The sequence below is a fragment of the Protobothrops mucrosquamatus genome, unplaced genomic scaffold (genome assembly GCF_001527695.2).
Source record: "Protobothrops mucrosquamatus isolate PMUCROS unplaced genomic scaffold, P.Mucros_1.0 scaffold281, whole genome shotgun sequence".
Taxonomy (NCBI): domain Eukaryota; kingdom Metazoa; phylum Chordata; class Lepidosauria; order Squamata; family Viperidae; genus Protobothrops; species Protobothrops mucrosquamatus.
In genome coordinates this window covers 415,622-442,969 of record NW_015386625.1, presented here as the reverse complement: position 1 = coordinate 442,969, position 27,348 = coordinate 415,622, and the positions used below count along the sequence as shown (strand labels likewise).

General features: G+C 39.7%; 1 protein-coding gene across 1 annotated transcript in view; it reads left to right on the top strand.

The window, feature by feature from the left end:
* VAT1L (vesicle amine transport 1 like) overlaps positions 1-20,093 on the top strand; it is a 37,147-nt gene extending 17,054 nt beyond the window's left edge. The window contains exons 6-10 of the mRNA XM_015814758.1: positions 3,160-3,263; positions 4,880-4,935; positions 6,464-6,658; positions 19,143-19,226; positions 19,960-20,093. Of these exons, the coding sequence (XP_015670244.1) occupies positions 3,160-3,263; positions 4,880-4,935; positions 6,464-6,658; positions 19,143-19,226; positions 19,960-20,061 (541 nt within the window). The 3' untranslated portion in view covers positions 20,062-20,093. The remainder of the gene's footprint in view (positions 1-3,159; positions 3,264-4,879; positions 4,936-6,463; positions 6,659-19,142; positions 19,227-19,959) is intronic.
* Positions 20,094-27,348: the final 7,255 nt, after the last annotated feature.

The following is a 27,348-nucleotide window of genomic DNA, read 5'->3' as shown; positions in this document are numbered from 1 at the left end:
TCAGTGAACTCTTTAAGGGTTTTTTTTGCCTTCAGCAATCTCCCCATTATCTTTCTGAAAGATGGATTTCCATCTTCTCCAAGCTTGCTGATACTTCTGCTTTTTGTGATTGTTACTGTTTTGTTTGTAGAGCCTGAAATTGGAAATAGAAGGATTTGTGAGATGTTTGATGGCATAGCAAAGGGGGTCACAATAACGTGAGCTAATCTGCAAATTGTTCTCAACAGAGAGACCCCACTGTACAGATCACAGGGTTGCAAAATAATTCCTTCTCTTTAGAAGCATCCAGATGATAGGGTTTAGCACCCTAAGAGACCCATCCATCTTCTTTACTCAGTATGGAAAATAGGACAAATTACTTAGTCTTCTGTCTGTTTTACCTGTGCCTCTTGATCCATAACTTTCTTTTTACAGGGATACTTTCTGCCATTTCAAAATTTGGTTTCGCCGATGAGGCTGAAACCGGCAATTCCGCCATTGTTTTAAAAATACAGGTTACTTTTTGGGGGAAATGCAGAATTAAAATGAGCTTTATAAACAATTTGCTATAGCTTAATAAGGCCAGATAACATCCTAATCCTAGCGAACTATTTGCATGTAATATAATTCCATCACTTTCTCTGTCATCAGATGCCCACTGCTCTTCCTGTTTCTAGAAAAAAAAAACCCATTCATAATCTAGGTCAGTAAGTTTAACCTATATCCTCATAACTGCTATTAACCAATTTCAGACAATAATTGTCATGAGATAAAAGCTGGTCTTGGGAGATGGAAGTTATTTGATGCACCTTATGCCCTTTAGGCTCCATAGAGTACAATTATCCATAATGAGCGCACCAGTGATTTTCATAATTATTTAATTGAAGTGAGCTATTGAAACAATCTTTTAACAACGGCTATAGAGAGTGACGCATACATCCTATGTAACTTTAGAGAATGGTTGAAGCCAGTTTTTCACAGATTTGGTTAATTTAAGGCAGAAACCTGGCAACCTGGTGCCACCCAGATTCTTTGGATTTCATTGTTCATCAGCTGCATCCATTGGGACTAATTGCAAAAGATTTTAGCCCAAGAGTTCTGGCAGGCTGAAAGTTGTAGACTTAAATCTATAACCGTGGTGGCGAACCTATGGCACGCGTGCCACAGGCGGCACGCGGAGCCGTCTCTGGTGGCACGCGAGCCATTGCTGAGCCGAGCTGCTCCCTCCTCCTCTCCACGCATGCGCAGCTCTCCACGCATGCGCAGTCTGGGAATAGGCAAGAGACTATAAAAGGAGCAACTTTCGGCGGAAGCAGCATTTGCTGCAGACAGCGAAAGAGCGAGCACGAGCCACACCCACTCAGTGGCCACGCCCACCCGGCACCTGGCAATGGATAAGTGGGTTTTGGGTTGCAGTTTGGGCACTCGGTCTCTAAAAGACTCGCCACCACTGATCTATAACATGGAATTTGCTTTTTGAGGATATGCACTGAAGTTGGCTTCACATTGCACATTTATCTCTGATCTTTCTGTGCGTAAGTGGCTCTAAGGAAGCTCACAATGAAACTTGAAATAATAATGTGCATTTGCTCTCTTGTGGAAAGCTTTCTACCTGGCATTCTCTTCCATGCAAATGGATCATCCAAAACATGTGTTGGCTACAGCCTAATTTTATGGGGCTCTTAGCTTAATCTTTAAGAATGTCTACAAAGATGTTGAGACTTCTTATAGAAACTGTTCCTTCTTTAGCTTAGGGCAGGGAAGAGAAAACTCAGGGGGGGGGAAGAAAGATCAGAATGAGTAAAAGGAGAGTATCAAAAGCAGCGTTTTGTTTTTTCTTCACCTCTATATAGAGAAGTATGTTCTCTATTTTCTAAATACTGTAGATGGTCTTTCATTTTAATTGGTTGCAAGATAAAAAAGTTGAACAACTCTGACTTGTAGGTTCTTACCAATCTATTGCCCGATAAAAGTAGAGGAAAGAATTATTTATCATGAGGGCAAAGAAAATATCCCTGTGCACAAGGGGGCAGTATCAGCAATAGTATAGATAGACAACTTCACCTTTGAATTTAAGACAGCTCCTGGTGACTTCATGGATACACCTTTGAGTTTTCATGGCGACAGTAAAGAAGTAGGCTGTCTTTGTTTTCTTCTAACCCTTAAAAAAAACCTCCCAGTCTAGCTACAACTCTTTGATTTTAAGATCTCCCATTCAAGCACTAAGTAGATGTGACACTGCACATGCTTTCAATATCAGCAAAGTTGGCCAAATCATTCTACCTGTTGGGCTGCTGTTCTCATCTCCGCAGAAAGCCATGGATTACTCCAAACCAAATATTTTAATAGTTGACCTTTATGCATTAACTTTCTCATCTGCTACAAAGACCTTGTAGAGGGCATTGGGAATGGCCTTGAAGGACAGGAGGAAGAGCCACTATCAAGGCAAGGAGCAGATAAGCAGGATTTGAATCCATTTCAAGGAAGTAATTTGGGAAAATGTCTCAGATAAGCTTCTTGGAAGAGAAGGAGTGGCAGAGTCTGGGGGAAGAGTTAAAAGAAAGATCAGCCTAGAATCCCTACGTAACCACAAGTAGATTAAGTCCAACTTAAGTCCATGACCGTTAGTTGAGAAGATTCCTGTGTATAAGCTATTTAGCAAAAAATCAGTTTAATTGGAGCTTCATGTATAGATCTGGCCCTTTCCTAGTTGACATAAAGATGGGGAGGGGCACAGACTCTCAACATACTGTTGTTATAGCTGTTCTAATGTAAGAAGCCCTGACTTCTGTGATAATAGTTTCTTACTCTGTTGGGCTGACAGCCTTCTACACATTTAATTAAAGAACGGAGGAGTAGCATAGTTCTACTCGCCTCTTAAAAACAGAATAAATTTGGGTGATGGGTAGACCGTAGACCAATACATGAAGAGAAAGGATCAACTCAAACAGTGGCTAAAGTGGAATGTCTAGGGAGAGAAATGCTCAGATAACATGATGGGAATTCTAAGGAGATCTTGTAGATTCAGTATTTGTGGAATTGTGTCTTCATCTCCCCGGGGCCAGCCTAGCATCTTATACACAGGTAGTCCTCATGTAACAACTGTCCTATCTACTGACTGTTCAAAGTTATGATGGCATTGGGTAGCAAGTATCTTCACAGTGTTTCTGTGCTTTGTAGGATCTCTGCAGATGGTGTAGACATTGTCCTGGATTGCCTTTGCGGTGAAAATACTGGTAAAGGCCTCAGTCTACTCAAACCACTTGGGACTTACATTTTATATGGTGAGTAAAATTCAAAAGCTAAATAAATCCTGAACTTTTCAAGAATCACCATTCCACTGGAGCTGTTCTCGTTGATTTCTAATGAGTGGTTGCATGGAAAATTCTGTTACCGTTTCAAATATCAACTGAGAAAAACCTGACCTGGAGGAGGAGAAATAAAAAGATGACAGAAATAGAAGAGAAGGGGTATGAAAGACACCTAGGACCAATTTATCTACATTGGCCATCCAAGCTGTCTGTTTTCATATGACCATACTTGAAGTCCTTCTTTGTGTTGAGGTTTTCTCCTGCTCTTGAAGAAGCATAAATTATGTTTTAAATTGAAAATAAATGTTAACTGTTAAGCATGTTGATTGATAGCATGGAACTCACAGAACCTTGGGTGATATTCTATCAAGGGCATCAAAATTTTAAATCTGTTTTTGGACAATTTTCCCTCTTTCTCTCCAAGGATCTCATTTCATTCTCTTATAATTCAGACATGTCAAACTTACTCCAATTTCTCATTAAAACCAAAACATTACAAATTTACATCAAGCGTAATTAAACTCATCATGAAAAGGTCTTCTTTGCTCATCAGATGCTTCTTTCTAAGCATTCTCTGAAACTTGTGAGGGACAGAGCAGATATCATAAGATCTATTAGACTCTACCTAATTTTCCTTCATTGTGTTGTACCTAGAATAGTGCAGAAGGACATCCCAGGGACATGGGAGTCTAGGGCAGGGGTTCTCAACCTATGGGTCACGACCCCATTTGGGGTCGATCGACCATTTCACAGGGGTCGCCAAGCAAGGCTGTCCGCCATTTTTTTCCCCCTTTTCCAGCGGGTGCCTTACCTCCCTTGAGCTGGGCCAGCTGGTGGTCGGCCTGCTCCGTCTCTGCCGCTTGCCAGCTACGCCTTGGCCGGCGCAGGGGGCAGAACCACGCATGTGCGGCGCTCCCGGGCAGGGAAAGTCCTCGACTTACGACCGGTTGGGTAGTCCTCGACTTACGACTGGTTTAGTCCTCGAATTACGACCGGTTTAGTCCTCGACTTATGACCAGTTTAGTCCTTGACTTATGACCGGTTTAGTCCTCGACTTACGACCGGTTTAGTCCTCGACTTACGACCGGTTGGAGGTCGCGGCATTAAAAAGGTTGAGAACCACTGGTCTAGGGAAACAGAAATTTCCAGGGCTCCTATGTCCTTGAGATATCACCTTGCCAGTAACATGACTCAGCCAAAAGAGGATGAAAATCATGCACACTCTTTGCCAAAAGACCTGCACCATTAATGCTAAAAGCTCCAACACTGCCACTAGGTAAGGAGCACATGAGTTGGGTGTTCGTTCTATGGCCCTGAGACTAGCAGAAGGTTATTTGGTGAAAGACAGTTGGACTTTTCTCCTTCTGGTGGCATCATTAAGAGCACAACATGTGAGTAGAATTAAACCCCAACAAGTAGACAGCCTTTTTCAATGAGACCTTTTTGGAGAACGGAGACGTTGTTTTACGATTTTGACACAGGATATCAATATTCTCCTGCTTTATCCTTGTGACCTATAAATCAACTTCTGTGCTCACGTTTTCTTCTTTTGCTGTCCCCCTCTCTTCATTCTTGTCACTGTTTTCTAGGCTCATCAAACATGGTTACTGGGGAAACCAAAAGTTTCTTCAGCTTTGCAAAATCAGTAAGTATAAAGTCTTTCTGGTTTTGTTAGAGCTTATTTGTATGTGCCGGGTTCCCAAGTCTCTCTCTTCTTTTCCTTGCTGTTTCCTCCCCTCTCTCCCTTTAACAGCATGACTCATCTTTTGTAGATTCAGATCCAAACTAGGCATTATCCACAGCGGAGGTAGGAATGTTCCATTAAGTTTATTAGTTTCCTATTTGTACCCATAAAGGAATGGCAAGGAGGGAGTTGCTTAAGTCCATTTCCAGCTAGATATGAATCAAAAAGCTACTGGTTGGTTGTTGAAATCCACTGTTATGGAACCCAGATTAGATATAGGTGGAATTTTGAGACAAGATAATTTAGAACAGTCCAAGGGTTGAGTCACGAGCCCATCACCTCCGATGCACCGAATTGGTTCACAGATCTGAATAGGTGATCAGATCCCAAATCCAAATTAACACAGCAAACTCTGATTTGGTTTGTACGTCAGAATGAACCCTTGTGTATTTTAATAGTGATTTGTCGAATAACCATATGTGCTTAATTCACAAATCTCAGTGAGCCACAACCTTTTTTTAATGGCTGGGCATCATGGCTGAATTCAAAAAGTGTATTAATGCAGAGGTGTACAATTGCTACCTCTTCTACCTTTTGTGGCACAGTGGGAGCTGCATTTCAAAAGTGGAGAAAAATCAAGCTCTGCAGGGGCGGGAAAGCATTAAGGTGTGAAAGGGCGTCTTAAATTTCAACAATTTGCTTTTAATCTCACAACCAATTCCAAAAATGTAAAAAGAAAATCTTGAACAATTTGACCATCCATTCTGGGAGCTTCGAAAGGGTTGGTGGGCTAAAGTAAAGCCAAAAATGTTCATCCTGCAATGGCTTCGCTTTCATTGGCTAAAAAAATAAAAAAAGTGAATCAAAGTACATTGACACAAAATGATTGGATGGATGGATGGATGGATGGATGGATGGATGGATGGATGGATGGATGAATGAATGGTCTCTGAACATCCTTACTAGGTTCACACTGGCTAATCCATTCTAGTTTTTCACTTTGGCTTAGTGTGTCATTGCAGACTCAGCCATTGTGGTTTTTAAACTGTTATGTGTGGTCTAGTGTGATATATCAACCAAGCCAATGGTGTCTTGTTCATTATATTTAACTCTGGCTTATTGCAATGTGGGAACCCATCCAGTTTTCTCCTAACCTAGATTTCAGAAGGAAGAGTTTCTCCTTTTTTATGTGAAAGTTGAGAGAGCAAGCTAGTAGGTCATAGGAGCAAAAAGCTGAGACTGAAGTACCTGTATGTTAGTGGTTCACCTGGATTTACCTTTGTTTCATGGTTATTGTTGTTTTAGATCCTCCAGTATGCTGAAGCATTGAAGTTCATACTTCAGCTTCTCTGGCCTCCTCTCTCCTGTACATTGAGTGCCTGTGTGAGTGAGTGAGTGAGAGTGATTATGAGGTGCATCATGCGTTTCCAGTATAATATGCACATGGAATACCTTGGTTCTAATCTTGAGACAATTTGTGTGCCCTTAGTGGTGGCAAGTGGAGAAAGTAAATCCTATCAAACTCTACGAAGAAAACAAAGTCATGGCTGGATTTTCTCTGTTGAACCTGCTTTTCAAACAGGGTCGAAGTGGCCTTGTCACTAAAGTAATGGACAATCTCATAAAGCTTTACAACGAGAAGAAGATCAAACCAGTGATTGATTCACTGTGGGCACTGGAAGAGGTAAGGTCTTATTTTTTCCCCCTGCCTTTCCTGATATATTTCTTTTGGTTTGTTTTTTAAACAATGCATTGTTAAAATATGTCATAGACATTCCATCTGCACACTTCAAATATCAACACTGGGAGCACTGGGGTTTTATAAGTTTGTATTTTTAAAATGTAACTCATTGCATAGAGATGAAAAAAAGCAAGGATCCCATTTCCTGGTTTTATGTTCTAGTGACTTAATTATTAGCATACATAATGTAGCTTGTTTAAACATTGGCATTTCCTATTTAAAAAAAAAACTTGAATGCTTTTCGGTCACATGTACTTTGCTGTCAGTTGTATCTTACTATGGATTTTCTAGCTTATTGTCTCAAAAAGCTTATAGGCAATGCTTGTAGACATGGCAGCTTTCCCACAGAGTGTTGGACAAGAAGTACTAAATGTTTCAGCCAGCTGTGCTAGTTAAAGGTGGGATGCTTTATGTGGCATAGAGTTTTCCAACCTGAACAACTTCCATAAGTATTGACTTCAATTCCCAGATCACTCAGCAATGACCAGGATGAATAGAGAATTCTTGGACTTAGTACAAATATATGAAATTTGCCCAGGTTAAGAAACATTGGTCTAGCACACCTGGAGAACATCAGACAGACATGGGGGAAAACAGGTAGAAAAAGAGCCCCAGCCAAGGGCAATACTTTACAGAGAAAAGAAAGACTGAATGGGTCAAAAAGAAAAAGAAAAAAAAGTGGACTGAAGAAAGAACTGAGGACTTAGGTAGAAAAAGGTTAGTATCTTGAGGGGGAGTTAAAGACTTGAGAAAGGACATCTAAACATGTCGTGCTTTGTTGTGTCCCATAATGAGAATATTTATTAATCAAATTTATATCCTTGACCATCTCACAGAAAGTGACTCTGGGCTCCATACAGTAAAATCAGTAAACGAATAAGACAATCATTAGTTAAAACCATTACTTAAATATTTAAAAAATGAGAAATTATAAAAGCAGAAACAAAAAAGGGACTAATAGACAGATGGATGTTAATAATAAGAGAGCCACCTCTTGAGTGTCCCCCTCCCCTGGGGCCCCCAGGCCCGCTGCCATAATATGAAAGACATATTAAAATAAGATCTATTGGAATAAGCTTTCAAGAAAATGTATGAGTTTTAGTGCAGGTTTTAAAAACATAAGAAAAGTAGGCATAGGGCAAAACAAGGTTGGGAAATCAGAAATGGAGTGAAACCTAAAGAATCATAGATGTTATGGTGGTGTTATGCTATCTTACAAAATAACATTCTTCCATTTGTTTGGTAACACTTCATACCATTTGGCAGCAGTCTCTCCTATCACTCTGACATTAGCTTGAGAAAGTAGATAAATACAGTCTGTTCAAGACTATCGTCTAGCTCATTCATCAAACCTACTCACTGTCATCTGGTGGGGAAATTAAAAAAACACATTAAACCTTATAATTACCCTTGTCCTTTCCTTTCCTCCCTAAGATATACATTTATTTTTCAATTATCAGTCTGAGGTTTTTCCTGACTTGCCACATTAAGAGTGCTGTTGTCATTTCATCGTTGGAATCTAAGGTCTCAGAGATTACATAGCAAAAAATGAAATAAAATCATAAAATAAGATAAAATAAAACCATCAAGGCACATCAAGTTTATGGGTAGACTCTATCAAACTCCAAGTTTGGCAGAAGTAAAAATAAACACAGATGCTCAGGAAGGTAGAAACTTCCATTTCCTCTCTTGTGACTAAAATAGGATAATTTTGCCTGCTGTTATAAAGACAGAGTTCCTGTTGTCTCCGTTCTGTCCCAGACCAATCACACAAATAAACAAAGGGGTGGCTTTGTTCTCTTTACTAAACGAGGCTTGCTAAGACATCATTTGCAAATATAGACAAGGTCCTTCCCAACGTTCAGCAAGTTTGACTTACAAGAGTTCCAAATCAAAGAGACAAGTAATCAGGTGGAATCTGAGGGTCAAATTTTGTAGCAAATTTGTCAGCCAGTTCAGGTTGAAAGTCAGGGTGTATTTATGCAATTACAAGTCAAGGCAGACAGAATGGCAGTCAATGGAAAGCTTGTGTTTGCAGCCCTGGTGTAGTTCATTTAGTGAGGTGAGACCCCTTCTGCAGGAGTGGTCTTGCAAGACCCTCTTTGCTCTACTCTCTTCACAGCCCACCAAACTCTTGCATTGGACGGGGGCAGTAATTCCATGCCCTTATCTTCAGATGGCAGCTGTGTCTGCCGTTTTGCCCTGCCTCCTTTGCTGGCTCATGCAACAGTCCAAATAGTGGCACTGGAGCTAGTTGCTCCATCAGCACTTCTGAAGTTGGCACTGCCTGATCATTGTCATCCCCCACCTCTGACTTCGAATCTGAACCCACTATGATAGTACCTCAGAAAAGCAGAGCAAGAATCAAAGCATTGTTGTTTAATATATATATATATATAATAAACGAACAAAGAAATGATATAATCTGCAAGCAGTTTTCAATCCAAATTTCCAATTGCCAATGCAGAGAAGTCACACAAAACATTCCCTGTGAAGATTCAAGTAGTTAAGAAAAAAGCATTGAACGAGAACGAGCTTTCAGGACCCTGGACAGATCACTAGTTTTTGTTCCAATTGAGTTTTTGTTCCAATTGAGTTTTTGTTCCAATTGAGGCCATAGGGATGTTTGAAATCTTCTGCTCTATACACTCCTCCAAGGCTCAATCAACCATCTGCAGTTGAAGATGCTCTCAAGTGTTTTATCTTAGATTCCCAGCTGGTACTGCAAAGCATGAAATTTTCTGATGGGAGAGATTCTAGTTTGTCTCAAAGCCAGTCTTGTAAGTGAAGCATCTGCAGACCCTTAGGGACTTTGAATCTACTGCTTTCGTTATTGATTGTTCTCTCTGCCTTGTGTGTTTCGAATTTCTGGCCTAATACAATATCATGACCATTCTGCTATGAGGTGTTTTTTACTGACAACTGACTGTGTGAACAAATACCACAGGTATCCGTGGGAAATAAAACCTAATAACTATATCCATCTATATCAGTTATGTATGGGTGGATATTAACTCAGTATGTTGGTTGCTTTATTATGGTAAAGTTCACATTGTCAAACTAAATGTTAGAAATAGAAGACTGATGTTGTTAATTTTCTCCCCTAAGGTTTGCTGCTAAACTAATGAAATGTACTGTACATCCATGCTTGATATTTCCATGACAACATTTCCTTGGTCATGCAGATCAATCTCTCAGTGGGGAAAAGACCAAGGAGAGCGATGTGCTAGCATTCCACTTTGTCATTTGCTTTTCTGGTTTCACTATTAAGTAAACATTGGATGTTCAAAGTCTACTAATAAATTTAGATGGTGGATCAGCGCTATCCCTCTTATTTTCTTCCAGCACAGCAGTGGCTCCTGTAATCAAGTGAGCTGGCTTCAGAAGGGATCAGCGTTAGTAGAAAACTGAGATTTGAGTGTGCCTATCAATTTACCATTATTATTTTGGGCAAATTTTGGTAACAGAACAGAAGAATTAAAGTAGGAAATATATATAACCAACCAATAAGAACTCATCTTTGAAGGTGAATGTTAGGAACAAACTGTCAGTTAGATACTAAGAATGGCAGAGGTTATCTCAGTTTACTCAACTTGAAATTAACTATAATGGGCTTTAGTCCTAAACAAATGAAAATAGAGAGAGATGGGATTATCTACACCAGGGGTCTTCAAACTTGGCCCTTTTATGACTTGTGGACTTCAACTCTCAGAATTCCTCAGCCAGCGTGCCTGGCTGAGGAATTCTGGGAGTTGAAGTCCACAAGTCATAAAAGGGCCAAGTCTGAAGACCTGTGATCTACACCATCCGGCAGAAACAATATTTCTAAATATTCACAGCTCTGGACAAATTCTAATTACTAATTAAATTTAAGAACAAAACAGATGTAAGCCAGGATCCCAGGGCTCATCCATATATCCATTTTCAGAACCTTCAGTTGCCTTTACTCTCAAATTTGAAAAAGCCTTAAGGAGACATTTAGAGAGGTTTAGATTTAGAGAAAGCGTTTTTGTTTCTTGTGACTGTAATTCCACCACCATCACGGTGTATGTACATTTTAATCCCCACTAGAATGTGCCACATTATGATCAGATTGTTCCTTTGTTCTTGCCAGTGGAATTGTGTACCCCAGGTGGAATCTAATTTCATTGCTTAATATGAGCATAGGAAATAGCATTTCCCTATTTGGAAATTGAATCCCTGATGGTTTTAATCTATCAGCAAGGGTATTTTAAATTGGTGCTCCAATTTAAAATGTTACTGTTCATTTTTGAATAGTTAAACAGGGAAGTTACTATACTACTTAGAAGGAACAAGCAGGAGGTGGATTTGCCAGCCTGTTCCAGTACTGATAATGTTACCTAGTTTGGTAATAAAATGTGTGCAAGAAAACAGCCAAGATCAAAGAGCACCAAGGACTCCACAATTCAACCCTGAGCTATAAATATTCTTTTCTATCTGTAATGTAGCATTTTGTTCAAATATGCCCTAAGTAGAGTTAGGATTTATTTTTTTACAATTGGACCATATATTTGATTATCTGGATTCCAAAATTCATCTCATCAATGATTCTATCAAAACGCGAATAACATTTTCTTGTTTCGTGGCTTCTACCAAACATTTTGCTCTGTGCTGGTTTTTAAATGACTATTATTACTGACTTTTGTGCCAGGCAGCTGGTGCTCCAGACTGACTTGTTTCATTACTTTGTAGTTTAAAAAATGATAAGAATAAACTCCAGCAGTTCTCTGCCAAAAGCCAAACTCTGCATGAAAAAAAACCCAAGAGTGTTAATATTTTAGAAGGATGAGCAAAACATTTTGGAGTTCAAATATGTATTGGCGACATGATTGAATTCTACACATGATTTCCCATAACCCCCTCTCTCAGCCACTCTAAATGTAATATATTCCCCCTTAGCATTGTGATGCAGAAGGTCAAATATAAACCTTATTGATATTTGAGATATTACCCCTGGTGTAAAATGTCATTGCCAAGATATTAATAGTGACAGTTATAAAGGAGCACACAATCCTGGTCATGAAAAAGCAATTATGGTTGTTAAATTCACTGTGCTGCTGTTGACCTAGACCTAGTCTCACGTGCAAGTATAGGGAGAATTATCTTCTTTGTGTTCCAGCTTTCCCATGTTCTTAGATACAACAGGAAAGTGGAAGGCCAATCTGATAATCCCACTATTCAGAATGACAAGTGGTGGGATCTTCGTTGATAGTGGTAGCAACTGAAGTGTTGAAGGGAAGGGAGAAAATTGTAAAGGTATCTGAGAATTGCCGTTCTATTGAACAATATTTGTTGCCTTCCTCTTGTAGCAGCTAGACAAAATTTGGCTATACCATAGGCCAGCGGTTCTCAACCTATGGGTCGCGACCCCATTTGGGGTCGATCGACCATTTCACGGGGGTCGCCAAGCAAGGCTGTCCGCCATTTTTTCCCCTTTTCCGGCGGGTGCCTTACCTCCCTTGGGCTGGGCCAGCTGGTGGTCGGCCTGCTCCGTCTCTGCCGCTTGCCAGCTACGCCTCGGCTGGCGCAGGGGGCGGAACCACGCATGCGTGGCGCTCCCGGGCAGGGAAAGTCCTCAACTTACGACCGGTTGGGTAGTCCTCAACTTACGACCGGTTTAGTCCTCGACTTACGACCGGTTTAGTCCTCGACTTATGACCGGTTTAGTCCTCGACTTACAACCGGTTGGGGGTCGCGGCATTAAAAAGGTTGAGAACCACTGCCATAGGCAATACTAATTTTATGGTCTACTGAAAGATAGGAGACATCTCTTCCTGGAAATTCCTTTATGAGTGGCTGGATTAATACCTCACACAGACTCAAATAAAAATTACAATACAACTTCCTCTATGGGAGTCACTGGAGCAAAGTCATTTGTGGGAGGGATCTTTTTTTCCCCTTTATTGGTAATTATTGTTGATAACTGCTAAAGGGAATGTGTTAAATCTAGCCAGAGCAAATGTGTTTAAGGATTATAAGGAAGAGGAAGAGGTACAGCCCAATCCAACTTGCAAAGTTTTCTTAATATATGTAATCACGATAAAAGTAGTTTTAGCCTTCCGTTGATTTCCTGGTATGGTCTGCCTGGTGGTCTTGCGAACACCACTTATACATCCTTGGTCATGTAAGTTAACATGTGTTCAGTTCATAGCACAAGAATTGATATGGGGATTGCCTAGGGATGTTATGAAATACTTCATCGGGTAAAATGATTTAAGGCTAGGAAGGAAGAGAGAAGTTCAAAACTTTGGTTGACTGTTTGGGCTACTGAAACTTTTGGACTGTTTTTTCAATGTTTTGTCTTTCTCTTCATTTCCCTTTCGTCTGGTGTGCTGAATTGGTTTGGGTAACTTCAAAGTTTTTACACACTTCCCCCCCCCTTCATTTCTGTTGACTGTAACGATGATAAGAACTGAAGTTATTGGCTGTTGTTTTATTTACAGTTCTTTATATCCCGCCATTCAGGATAATAAATCTCCCCCAAACCATTTAGAAATAAAACAAGCTATTAGGAATATGTAGACAGAGATGCCTGAATGTAAACAAAACAGTAGGTGGTGACAATAACCCTTGGAATCATGAGAAGAGAAGTAATAGAGTTGAACATCCTTCTGTTCAACATCATCATCCACCCTTCCTTCCTTTCTTTTCAAGAATCTTACTGCTTTTGGTTGTTTGTGTATGTACACACACAGGAGTTGTGTATGTACGCACACAGGAAGTTTGGGTTTCCATTAATATCACATACACAGTGGACCGAGTGGAGCTAGACAGAGACTAATCAGATCTTGGTGTCTGTGTCCACACATCACACATTACTGATTTTATTACCAATTTGGATCCACTCTAAAGGGTTCAGATTGTACAATCAAATAAGTTCGATTTGCATAATCGACAGAGCCACAATGAACGAAGATTAAAGCTAGCCAATCTAACTCCTAAATCTTTCATTAGCCTACCCAAATATGTTGTGGGAGCATAGTCAGTGGCTGTGATTCTGTGCTTCTTCACATATTCAATGAACAGTTGGGACGTTTAGGAGTTCTTGTCACAGCATAAATGCTTACTGTCTGTGAGTTAATGCCAGCAGTTGGCTGAGCATCAAAACAGAAAACCAGACAGATGCTTTATCAGTTTGGACAAGATCTGGATGAGCTACCTGCGCCATTGGCGTTACCAAAGTAACTCTGACGCTAAAAGCTTGTAATTTTAGGCCACATGACCTGTAACCATGGAGACCTGATCCTCATAAATTGCAGCGGCATGTTTTAGTTGCTTGTTCCTTAGCAGCACTGGGGTAAAGCAGACAGGGAGAAGAACAACAGACCAAAAATGTCTCCTTTAACTCTTCTCTCACCTGGGTGGACTAGACAGCTTTAAATATGTCCTTCAGAAAATATCCCAGTAATGTTGTATTAAAATTAAAGGCTACCTGTAGCACTTCTAAATCAGTGGGATATTTTTTTCCACATCAACAAAGTCAACATTTGGGGTTAAAGGGAGCATTGCCTACTAATATCTGACTACTTTCTCTGTAATAAACTCAGGACATACAAGCCTTTTTCACCTTGGAATGTGTGAAATTCTTACAAGAAACTCGGCTAATCTTATACCCACCTCCCATTTCGAGCATTCAGATGCCATTTTATTAAGAACCTTTTAATTATGGTAAAATATAAGTTAAATTTAAAGAAAGAAAAAATTAAATAGTTGTAAAAAGGAAAAGGGAAAAAGAAGAAAAAGATAAAAATATAATACAGAAAGAGAGGAAAAAAAATACATAAAGAAGTGACTTCCAAACTTCACAAGCAGCATAAGCAAATTTATTACCGGTAGCTCTTCGCCTTCTCTAAAGTTACAAAGACCAAAAATTCTCCTTTTCTGCTTTAGGGAATAATAAAAAAAACATACTTTATTCTGCCAGGGGTTAAGTGAAAAATGCTTGTGCGTCTGAGTTTATTATAGAGACAGTAGTCAGATATTAGTAGGCAATGCTCCTTTAACCCCAAATGTTGACTTTGTGGATGTGGAAAATATCCCACTGATTTGGATGTGCTACAAGTAGTCTTTAATACAACATTACTGGGGTATTTTCTGAAGGACATATTTAAAGCTTTCTAGTTGGCTTTATTTGTGTTTGGCTCAGCGTGTTATGAGAACTCGGCACTGTGATCCTTGGATCATGGATTATGTCCAACTGTGCTGAAGGAACTCAGCTATTGTCTCTCAGATTTACCCAGTGATGGTTTTGCTCTTCTGTTTATTTCAGGCATTGAATACTTTTCAAAGAATTGTAAAATAAAGTCATGCTCCCGCTCCTGATAATCACTTGGTCGTTACTATTTCTGGAAGCAGTATAATTTGTTATTAACTTAATCCAGGATGATGTTTTATCTTCCGAGTCTGGCGTTCACCCCTGAGATTTCCAACTGGGTCTACTCCCGAGCTTTTTGAGAGTTAACAAAAGTGACCTGGTGCTGCTATTTAGTTTGGCGGTTACATTTTTATCGCCGTTAGTATTATTAATAATGCAAATGCATTCCTGTATGTGAATGTTCTAATCTCCTGTGAGAACTGGAGCAGTTTGCAGTCAAAGGTCAGTGTTAAACTCTTGTACAAAACGAGTTAATAGTCTTTGGAGCATTCCTTGTGAGGCAAAATGAGGAGCAAAGAAAACATGTTTTTTTTCTGAGAGAAAAGGATTCAAACGCAATAATAATAATAATACCCATTCTTATATTAAACTCTGATCATCCAAGTAGAAAGATTATTCCACACGTTCAAATCATTGGTTATCATGTAGCCTGTCCCTCAGGAATGATGGAATATTGTGTGTAATGGGAAGTTCTGGAATTTGGCAGGGAAAAATGGTTGGCTCCTTATTTCCGTCAAACAGAATATAATAGTATTCATACTGTGCACACCAGCCTTTCCATGGGTGGTTAGATGCCTATAATGTATGGAAAATACCAGCATAGGAAAAAGCTCATCCGAATTTTGCAGAAGTAGAACTTAACCATGAAATGAATGTCAAGTCTGATTTAGTTACAAAAATACAAGCATACCCAGTATTGAACTGGAACAGATCCTAATGATCAGATGCTACATTATGTGAGTTGTCTAAAGCATGAACACAATGGAGAGCTGCTGCCATTCTCATGACAGATTTCTCTAGAGGCAGGAAGTGGACATGAATTTGGAGATGTATGAATGGGTTTGTTTTGCTTACGTTTTGGCAAAAACAGCCAGAAGGTGAAGAAGAAAAAAATTACTCTCCCATAGCTTTTTTTTCTTTCCCATTTTTTTCCCTATTAACATCAGGTATCAGTATGTTTTTTCCCCTCTGTGTCAAATGAGAGGAATTTGAATGGAATGCTTCAGAGAAGATTAACGTTCTTGGAAAGGGGGTTAGGATTAAATTTAAATGCTTTTAGTTGAAGAGAGGGGCTGTCTTCACATGTTAAACCCTAATGGGGTTTAACTTTTGGCTTGTATAAGCTGATAGATTGTGTTTTTAAACCATGTTTTAGGCAACCGTGAACTAACAGCAAACTACATTTAAACAAACTTTGCATGATGTGTGAACCAGATCATGAGAACAGGATCTTCATGTAGCAGTTCCACCATCAGCCACATCTAGCTTGGTCCTCTCGGGCCATATATCATGGCTGCAAGTGGCCCAGGGTTACCTTGGGTAGCCAGCAGGAGATGTCAGAACTGGAATCTCAGCTGAACAAGGCAGAAGGCTAATTTAGTGGATCACTGCTAAGGGAGAGGATTTGTACTTGATGTTCTGTGAAGGTCTTCTTCTTTGGAGAATTTTTGGATTTCTTTCAGGCTTCTTTCCCCCTTGTCCATAGCTGTTGCTCCCATGATAGCTTAGTTTCCCTGGATTTGGTTTGGGTTGGATATAACCTTTCAACAAGAACCTAAGATATTCATGTTCCTTGATTGTTGACTCTTTGTCGCGCAACAAAAAAATTGTTTAAGATGGATACCCTACAGTGGTTGAATTCTCTCACTGCTAAGCTGTAAACCATGTTTTATAATCGTGGGCTCTTGCAACTTGTTTTTTCAAACCCCGACATACTACAGGTGGGAACCCAGTCAGAATGGATTCAAAATCCATCATTTGGTATCGGCAATGTTGTGTCACCCAATGAACTGTGTTTATTCAATAACTTTTGATTAATCCCTTCATTGTATTTTCACATTCGACAAAGTGGGTAGAAGCCTTAACAACCTCTTTCCTCTTTTTCACTCATCCGTATTAAGTGCATATATTGTCACAGAAAGCACAAGTGATTTCTTTTTTCTATCATATGGCATTTGAGTAGCTCCTGAGGCACAGCTATATTTTCAAAGAACAAATGATACATAGAAAGCATGATTATTATTTTTTTTCTCTTGATAGTGTAGAAGCAATTGAAACATTTGTTCTCTGTAGACTGAAGGGCTTGTAAAATTGCAGTTAGCTGTTAATCATTCTTTTACCTTTAGAGGAATTTCAAATTAAAGCAAGGATTGAAAACCATTGAATGTCACAATGTTCCAGCTGAACAATAAAGTGGCTGAGGTTTTTAGGGGAGAAAATGGGTTGGATGCCATTGATCCGAGCTGGCTGGCATATGAATGGTGCTGAGAACCATTAAGTAGCATTAGATTAGATTAGATTAGATTAGATTAGATTAGATTAGATAACAATTACAATGTCACCATTGCTGCCTTATGGGGTATTTTGGACAGATTTCAGCTGAGGTACATCTGAGGGACTTCAGAGCTACAGACTGGATGAAAATTCCCCATAGCAAACTGCCATATGCATAAGATTATGCAGCAAATGGAATAATATAGATCAGCGGTTCTCAACCTATGGGTCATGACCCCATTTGGGGTCGATTGACCATTTCACGGGGTCGCCAAGCAAAGCTGTCCGCCATTTTTTTGTCCGCCATTTTTTTTTCTCCTTTTCCGGCAGGTGCCTTACCTCCCTTGGGCTGGGCCAGCTGGTGGTCGGCCTGCTCCATCTCTGCTGCTTGCCAGCTACGCCTCGGCCGATGCAGGGGGCAGAACCACGCATGCGCGGCGCTCCCGGGCAGGGAAAGTCCTCGACTTACAACCGGTTTAGTCCTCGACTTACGACCGGTTTAGTCCTCGACTTACGACCGGTTTAGTCCTCGACTTACGACCGGTTGGGGTCGTGGCATTAAAAAGGTTGAGAACCACTGATATAGATGATACTCTTGTTGGGACTTCCACCAAAATGGTATTTCTATGTTTTTATAGCTACATATGTCATAATCTGGTTTTATTGCATTCATGCAGTGCTTTCTGGTTTTGCCGTTGTATTATTTACTGCATATTATTATATATACTGTGTACTGCCTAAAATCCCCTTGAATTGAGCTAATGTATAAATGTAATATTTAACTCTGTGATTACGGGAGTTTGCTACCAAAATCCATGTGTCATGGAATTAAGCAGCAAAGAAGACCCATCAATTATAAAATCATAGCACAGAATGGAAATCCAAAGATCTTAGTTTCCAAAGTGATGCTCAGTGAAATATCTTACCATGATCCTCACAAGAAGATAGAAATGGGATTGCATATGACACTTCAATTGTATCCATCGGGGGTGCTCTCCAGATGCTTTTATTACATTATTATTATTATTATTATTATTATTATTATTATTATTATTATTATTATTATTATTATTATTATTATTATTATTATTATTATTATTATTATCTAAAGTTGCATGGTATGGGGAGATAACCTTGGAAAAAGCATCTAGAAACCACTAGAACAACAGAGACAGAAGAAGCACGTGCTAAGCCCAGGAAAGTTGGGAAAGTATTAGAAGAAGGCTTAGATCGGATTCTTCCTGATCCCCAGATGAAAAAGACACACGGAAGTGAAAACACAAGCAGACTTGCAAGATTGTGTTGCTGTAGCCTATCACCAAAAAGTTTCTGTCTAATCTTCCCGTAGAGTGAATTTCCTGATGTGTTATACCTTGTAGGGCTGACACATGAACAATCCTCAAGGATTCTAAGAGCTTTAGTCTAAACCTTGAAGGCATTGTGTTCCTAGTTCTGCCAGACACATTTACACAAAAGAAATCTCCAAACTTGTACTCCTAGGAAACAGGCTTTAGACAGTAGCCTTTTCAGTGCTGTGGTATTCTGCTGATACAATATTTTCTTTTCTTGTGATGTTTAATTAATTCCATGTCTTTCTTGGGCTTAAAAGTCAACACAGGCATATTTGTATATATATATATACGTATCCTAGGAAACATACTTGTGCTCAAATACCCGTTGTAGGGGGTGTTTTTGTCTTTGATTTGCTTTGTTTTTGCATCACAAAGAGGATTAAAATTTAAGATCTGTTGATTATAGGTGAAGGAAGCAATGCAAAGAATCCACGACAGAGGTAATATAGGAAAATTAATTCTGGATGTGGAGAAGTCACCTACTCCTTTGGTAAGTTACAAGAAGTAGCAGATTTCAAATCCTACATTGATCAATATGTGAATATGGAAGACACCACCTCCCCCTTTATTAGCCCCCCTAGGTGACCCGTTGGGTTATTGTTTCAGAGGTATTTTATTGCCAGATTCCTCAGTGCCTTCAACAATGGCAGAACTTCCAATGTTCTATCTTCACTGGGAAAGTTCTTAAATTTCATGGAGATATTCAGAGAAGTGACTATTTTGAAAATAGCCCACATTTAATTGTTAAACAACAGGAATTGACCATAGAAGAGGCTTTTTTACATTTGTATTCTATCATAAAGGTTTTAGGATAATGTTTATGTCATGAAATGTTCTATAAAGTTTGCAAAATTTCAATTCCACGAGAGTCATCAGTTTGGAATCCATTTGGAGATCTGCCAATTGGTGGGTCGTGCTTTTGCAAATCGCTGCTTGGATCCATCATTTCTCCTTTTACTCAACACACCTCGAAAATGGCACAACGTGTGCAAACCTGGATTGGTTGGGCATGGTGTGCGTGCGTAAGAGATGATGGTGATGTACTAAAAGGTCACTCCCAAAATTGTGGCACTCCATCCCTTTCAATCTTGTCTTTGCAGTTCTTGACAAAGTTTTGGTATGGTGATACCTCCGCCTTTAGGGTCTTCTCCATTATGCTTTGCACATTAGCCAGAGAATTATATTGACTGACGTGCATCCTTTGGCTTCTGTCTCATCCCCAGATGGCCAACGATAGCACAGAGACCAGCGAAGCTGCCGAAGAGGAAGAAGACCACGAGGGGGACAATGAGAACAAAGAGTGTATACCATTCATCCAACAGTAGTTGGAAAAGGTGGGGATGAGAGCTGGAAGAGTTGATAAAGCAGAAGAAGGGAAGACAACTGGGGAAACCCACTTTGTGCACCAGTGAACAAATGCTCTAGTACAGTGTGTGCTGTTTTGTTTTTCCTTTTGTCTGCAGTCAGCTGAGCTATCAGGTGTTGGTCATTGATGTTTTGAACTGAAGTGCCATTCTGACTTTCCCAGTATTATGACATTCCATCCTGTGGTCTCCAGTTTGCCTGTAAGAGTCTTGTTGAATACCTATCAAAAGCCTTATGATCATCTACAGTGATAGGAGACACAAACATCTTTCCGTGTTGGTTCCCGAGGCAAATTTTCAAGCCACTTTGATAGGGTTGAGATTGGTTGGTTTTGGAGAGAGGGAGGAGGTTAGGCTGTGTGGACAGTGTTGTAGTCCATATGTACAATAGTTGCAGACGTGCATAGCCTGGACTCTTATTGGCATTTTCTTCTCTTAAAACACAAGTATGCAATTTGTAGCCCAGACCAACCCCTACCTATTACCCAACTGTATTTAGGCAATTTTAAATTGAAATTGAAATTCAGTTTGATGTGGTAGTTAAAGCATCAGGCTAGAAACCAGGAAACTGTGAATTCTAGTTCCACTTTGGGCACCAAGCCACCCAAGTGACCTTGGATGGGCCAGTCGCTTTCTCTCAGCTCTAGGAACGAGGCAGTGGCAAACTACTTTTGAAAAACCTTGCCAAAAAGCCCCCTGCAGGGACTTGTCCAGGCAGTCTCTGAGAACTGGACACAGTTGAACAGAAGAAAAGCAAGTTAAAATTAGCGGTTTGGTAATATGGGGGGGATATGAACAGAAATCAAGCTATTTAAAATGTATTTAGAGTCATGAAAACAAAAGAAACACATTTAATGCTTGCTTTTTCTTTGGTGACACTTAACTTTTCTCTCTCCCCAGCCCTATGAAATGTTCCAATTGATCCACAGGCAAATGTTGTGCTCGTGCTTTATAATAGGTGGGAAAGTTAGTACAAATAGACCCTCTCTGTTGATAAACTGATACAAAGCCTTAAACCATTGTATAAGCTTGGGGTAGGCAACCTTGGCTCTTTTATGATTCATGGACTTCAACTCCCAGAATTCCTGAGCCAGCCATGCTGAGGGGAAAGGGAGAGGTTTCCAAGCTGAGCCATGCTGGCTCAGGAATTCTGGGAGTTGAAATCCACGAGTCATAGAAGAGCCAAGGTTGCCTACCTCTGGTATAGGCCAATGTTCTCCTTCATGATAAAAATATACTCATTAACTGCGCAATGATAGGATGAGCCCTGATAACTCCCATGTGCACATAAAGCCCTATCGTAGTATATATTTGGAGAACTGCCCATGAAGTATCAATAAATATGCATCTTCTCCTGTATGGGTGTAAAGAAGGAAAATCTTCCTTTGAATCACAAACTAAAGCTATCCTGGTAGGCAATTATCATTTTTTTTCCTGCTCTGTAAAGATCACACCATCTTTGTAAACAAATTCTTCTCATCTCTCAAGAAAATACCTCATGTGTACACTATTGTTTGGTATACAACGAAAGCAATCCTCAAGACATGCTAAGACACACTGATTTGTGTAACTATTACGGTAACTGTTAACGGTAATAATAGTGGTCAGACTCCGCCAATTATTTAAATTGGGTTCACTGAAAATATTGCCAACAAAATGTTTATAGTTGGTTTGCCTAAATTATATTATTGTACAAAGAAAATTCTTTGGAATGACTTTTCCTAAATGTTTGTTTAGCATCTTTTTTTTTTAGCATTGTTAAGCAAAACAGCACTCTTAATAATACTTAAAGGTAGCTCAAGAGTAACTATATCCACTCAACACATTTAAAGAAATATTAGTCTCTTAAAGCTATATCCAAATGCTGATGCTTTGTGTAAACCTTACGTGATTTTTGTCTCACTGTCATTTTTCTTACAGGCAAAGTACTTGATCTCATATCTTGTACTCACAGAGAACATAGATTTCCTATGTAGCTTTTGTGCTACTCACTTCATTAATCAAAGAAAATATTTGTCCAAATGTCTTGGAGAACCACTAACTTATTACTAACATCTTTCCTCAAAAGAAAGATGCATTTGGATTAACCTATTATTTTAAACATTCCAATTGTATTTTTCTATTTTTCAGAACGGAACAGTTGGGTTCTGTTGTGATCCTAAAATATTGACTTTGACAATAAGCCATTTTACAAAGATTATTCTGTCATTCCTCGAAGTTGTCAATCAACCAAACCATAGATGCAAACAAATCAATTAAGGATGATAAAAGCCCTAAGAAAGGAAGGGAGTGAGGTATCAAGTTGTTAGAATAATTTATCATTATTTATACACATCATTTAGTATAATTATATCAATTTTCAGAGCTGGAAGAAAATACAATGGCCACACTTGGCTGGGTGTGCAGTCCAATCAAATTTAATAGGAATTTTATAGCCATTAGTTTTTAGAAAGAAGAGGAAGTGCACTCTTGTCCATTCCTGCATTGTTACTTTCTCACCCTCTCAAATCTCCAGTTGTGTTCTTTTCCCGAAGTGCGAAAAAATGGCTTTAATGGTAGCAGAATATCTATACTAGTTTGGAATTGCAACAGTTTTGAGACTTGATCCAGAGCTAGACTGAGAAACAGATCCATTCAAATGATTGATTTGATTTTGAAACTTGGTCAGATTCGATGATTTGCGTTGACTCATAAAACCGACATGGGTTTTATTGAAATGTTTGGATCAAATAAGCAAATTGATTCAATTATTTTTTTAAAGCCATTTTTGCTGTCCACAAAAAAAAAAAAAAAAATCCAGATCGCTTCAAAAGGATCCAGTAAGATTTAAGCACCTGCCCAATGTATTTTTTAAAAGTCAGTTTGCTTTCAATATTGGATTGAATCACTTTCAGGTATAAACTTCAGATTGAATGTTTTCACAGTAGTAAAAAATGAACAGCTTTGATTGCCCTACTTTGGAATTTCAGGGGCAGAATTATAACCACACTGCTGTTTATACGAGCCTTCTCTAGTTATTCACTGCCCTGCCAAGAGATTTTATATCCATCATTAAAATAATATTCCTGCAGTGTTCTAATTCTATCATCAGCCTTCTCTTATTATCCAGGTATCTCTAGCAGTAGCAATGATGAATAATAGCTACTTTCTTCATGGATTAGTTTCAGCCCAGTTTTGAAAGCCATTTAAATTGCAATTGTTGCACATTCATGTACCATTCCATTTTTGTGACTCATAGCTTTTTTGCAGTAAATCAGTGTATCTCTGCTGAATGCCATCTCTTCAAGAATATAGAAGAAAGCAAAAAATAGATGGAATGAAAGGGACCATGTCAAACAAATGCCAATAGAATGCCATATTTTAGATGTGTTTTAATGGCAGCAGCCATTGCAAGCTTACCACTACAAAATTAATCAAATCAAACTTTGTTTTTGTCATTAATCAACATATCTCACTATCAAAAGTTGCCTTCGTCCAAGAAGATCAGCAGAGCCTTCACTTAAGTCCCTCTTCTAGACTTTGGAGAGCAGAGATGACGTTGGTAAACCCTCACTGAGTGGGCCAACCTTTTTGCATCATTGCGCCTGTCCAAATATTCATCTTCTTGTTTTTAATTCAATCCACAGCGATGCCCAGAAGAAAGCAATTGGAGAGAGCCAAGAATTGATCAAGCACCGTGGTAGCACAGTGGTTAGAATGCAGTATTGCAGACTAATTCAGTTCACTGCCAGGAGTTTGATCCCGATAGGCTCAAGGTTAACTCAAGTTTTCATCCTTCTGAAGTTGGTAAAACGAGGACCCAGATTGCTGGGGGCAATATGCTAACTCTCTAAATTGCTTAAAGAGGGCTGTAAAGCACTATGAAGTGGTATATAAGTCTAAGTGCAATTGCTAATCGTAGGCTCCTCGCTTAACCAAGGGCAAAGAGAGATGCATTAAAACTCCATCTTTTGACATGTTCACAAGTCAACCTTTTGAAAGGAAACATTTAGAAATAGGCAACGCTGCTTCTGATGGAAGAGAGATTCGTGTCCATTGCTAAATAGACTAACATTCAGATGAAACAGAGTTCAGGAGGGGGAGGGGAAGCTTTGCAATGTTTTCTGCACCATGCACATGGCTGAAATCAACACATAAATCCCTAAATCTCTGTAGATGTGTATCCTCCGTGATACATCATTCCTCACTCATTTATAATGTTATGTAATCCCCTAGGCCTACCTTTTAATCCATTGTCCATCAGTCTTCTATTGCAGAAAGAAAAATGCACTCCTACTGTCCTTTGTACAAGTTTGCACTTCTTGATGATGGCAAAGATATCCAGAAGGCAGCCAACCCAAAGCTGAAACCTTTAGCCAGCAATGCAAAATGTATTATTTGACCTGATTTTCATCTTGAGTGTTCCCCTCAGCAAAAAGGTTGATAAGGTTGAGTGTAATTTGAGAGACAGGAAGCCAGAAAGTTAATTGGTGTTAGATTAGCCTTGGTTCCCCCCACTCTTGTTTTAGAAATGTCGTGATAGCAGTAGAACATCTGTGATTCAGCTTGTTCCCAAGGTCCTCCTTTTGTGTTTGAAGGCCAAGGTCCACATGAAACATGCTACGTTTGCTCCTCTTCAGCTTTGATGTTGATAACGCAGACAAGTTGATCTCACTTTTAGTCCTGCAGCATTGCAAATATTGAAAGAAAGGGTGTGCATTTGCGGATCGTTTATTTGCTTAGAACTCTTAATTATGGAAATCACTTTAGGAACACAACTGTCCTTGGACGCATTCTTTTGAAACAATCCTGCACTTCTATTTTATGAGCTAGAGAGAAAGGCTTTAACTTCAAGTGGAATCAAAATAGCCTAACATTCATGCAAACTGCCAATGCCTGGGATCCACTGAATTCAATCTGATGTGCCTGAGGTTCACTGGATCTGGATTTTCTCCTGGGATTAGGTGAAAAGAGTCCAAAGCATTGGAAGCTCCCTCCAAACTCTTGGTTTACGTCCTCCCTATCTGTCAATAAAGCAACTTCATTTCCATGTAATTCCAGCCTGGCTTTTCAAGAAAATGTAGAAAGGGATATCATCACTTGAATTTCGAAAGAGTTAACTGCCCGCCTCCGAATACATTGGAGGTATGACAGGCTCTAATGCCCCATATAGGTGAAGAAATAGGTGGAAAGCAGTGGCAAACAAAGTCTCCAAATCCATCCTTAACAAGTCTTGCTTCCAATGTGCAGGGAAAAACTGGAGGGAGGTGGGGAACATTTGAGTTTGCAATTCTGCCAGGAGAATTCGCTATGTAAAAGAGGAATTTTATCTAATCAGTATTACTACTGGGCAACAGAGTTCGAAATCTTTGAGCCCCAGGCTCTTGTTACTAATCTACATTCAAGTTTTTTCCTCTTAATTAATTGATTGCGTTCATCAAGTAAAAGGAAATGAGTTCCCAACTTGGATTATGGAACTATGACAGCCTCTCTTCATCATCCACCTGAACGAAGTAAATTGAAATGTTTGTTTTAATTGTTCTCTGTTGCTTTAGAGCTTTTGTTATATTGTGCCTACCAAGCAAATGATGTTTACATAAAAATATAAATAAACTATGAAGCATAGCATTAACTTTGCCTCGTGGCATTTAATCCAGCACATCTAAGGGTCCTAACAAGGGAGGTGGACACAGAAAGAGCAGGGGTGAGTGCCAAGCTTTGCTTGCAGAATTAGCCTTGTGCATTTTCTAGACTCTTCAGTAAGGCTGTGCATTAAACCAGGTGTAACTGTAGCACGAGCTTCTAACTTGTGCAACTCAGTACCTTCAAAACACGAAGGCATGGTGGCGCCATGGTTAGAATGCGGTATTGCAGGCTAATTCTGCTCGCTGCCAGCAGTTCGGCAGTTCAAATCTCACCAGCTCAAGGTTGACTCAGCCCTCCATCCTTCCGAGGTTGGTAAAATGAGGACCCAGATTGTTGGGGGCAATACGATGACTCTGTAAACCACTTAGGGAAGGCTGTAAAGCACTGTGAAGTGGTATATAAGTCTAAGTGCTATTGCTATTGAATAATTATTGTCAGAAGAGTTAAATATTGGTGGCGTGGTTTCTTGGCAATTGGGAGGTTAAGGAAGCAGTTTATAGTTTAACTCAACGGGTGAAACTCTAGACGTGGACTGTTGGTTGACCCAGTCTAACGTTGTCAACCTTGGGCTACCAACTCTAGGCTACAAAAATCATGGCGGCCAATAAACAGGAGCGATGCAGAACACCTGGGGGTGTGTCAATTTTCTACACTTCCTGAACTGAAGGCATCCTTCACAAGAAACAGCCTTTCAGGAAGTTTTTTTTTTTTTCTTCTCTTCAGCTTCCCTGTCTGCTCTGCAGCAGCCCTGTTAATTTTTTTTTTGAAATCAGTTAAAACTGGCTACATTCCACTACCTAACTAGGCCATCGTACTGCAGGAGCCGTGGCTGGTCTTGTTTGTTTTTGCCAGAGAGACATTCAGATCGTTCCCAGCCTTGGAGGACCTATTCAACAATCTAGTGTCAGTTCTGGAGTAAAACCAAAAACCCATCAGGACGTTTGCCAGGAAACACACTGATCAATGGAACAAAGCAGACACGTCTCCTGGCCGCCCATCCAAGAAGATGCTAAGCAATTCCTAAAGAGCTTCAGGATAACAATGGTCCTTTCACCTTTTACTCCATGGACATCTTGATGCAAGGCTTTGTTTGGGGTTCCAGAAAGACGTCTGCTGCATTCGGAAGCAGAAGGACAGAACGTCTTGCGTCTCTTGCCATCCATTTGGTATGGGAGCATGTAAGACTGGTATATGGCTGTCCATTTTTGTTAATTCCACTTTTTTGGTCTGTTTTCCTTTTTGGGGACCGTCGCTCTGCCTGTACATTTCTAGAATGATCGTGTGATTGTCATTATCAAGGAACTCGGTACCAGGCCACTAGCTGGTTTGGGATTAACTCCCTTTTCCTATTGTAGCTAGAGGGTTAAATTAGTTTGCAGGTTTTGCTTAATTACCAGTCTTGTCAGTTAGAAAGAGAAGGGCAGAGGATTGTAATATTTTAATAATGGAAGGCCATCCTCTACCAGGACTGTGAATATTTTATTTGATCGTTGCCTGTTGCTTGCTAACAGTCATACTGTATGTGTTTGTTTTCCAAAAGTGCAGAAAAGCTATGCTAATTTGTATATTAGGGGCCCTCGGTTTGCCATTTAATCCCAAGAGCACCCCTCTTTGTTGCTGTAC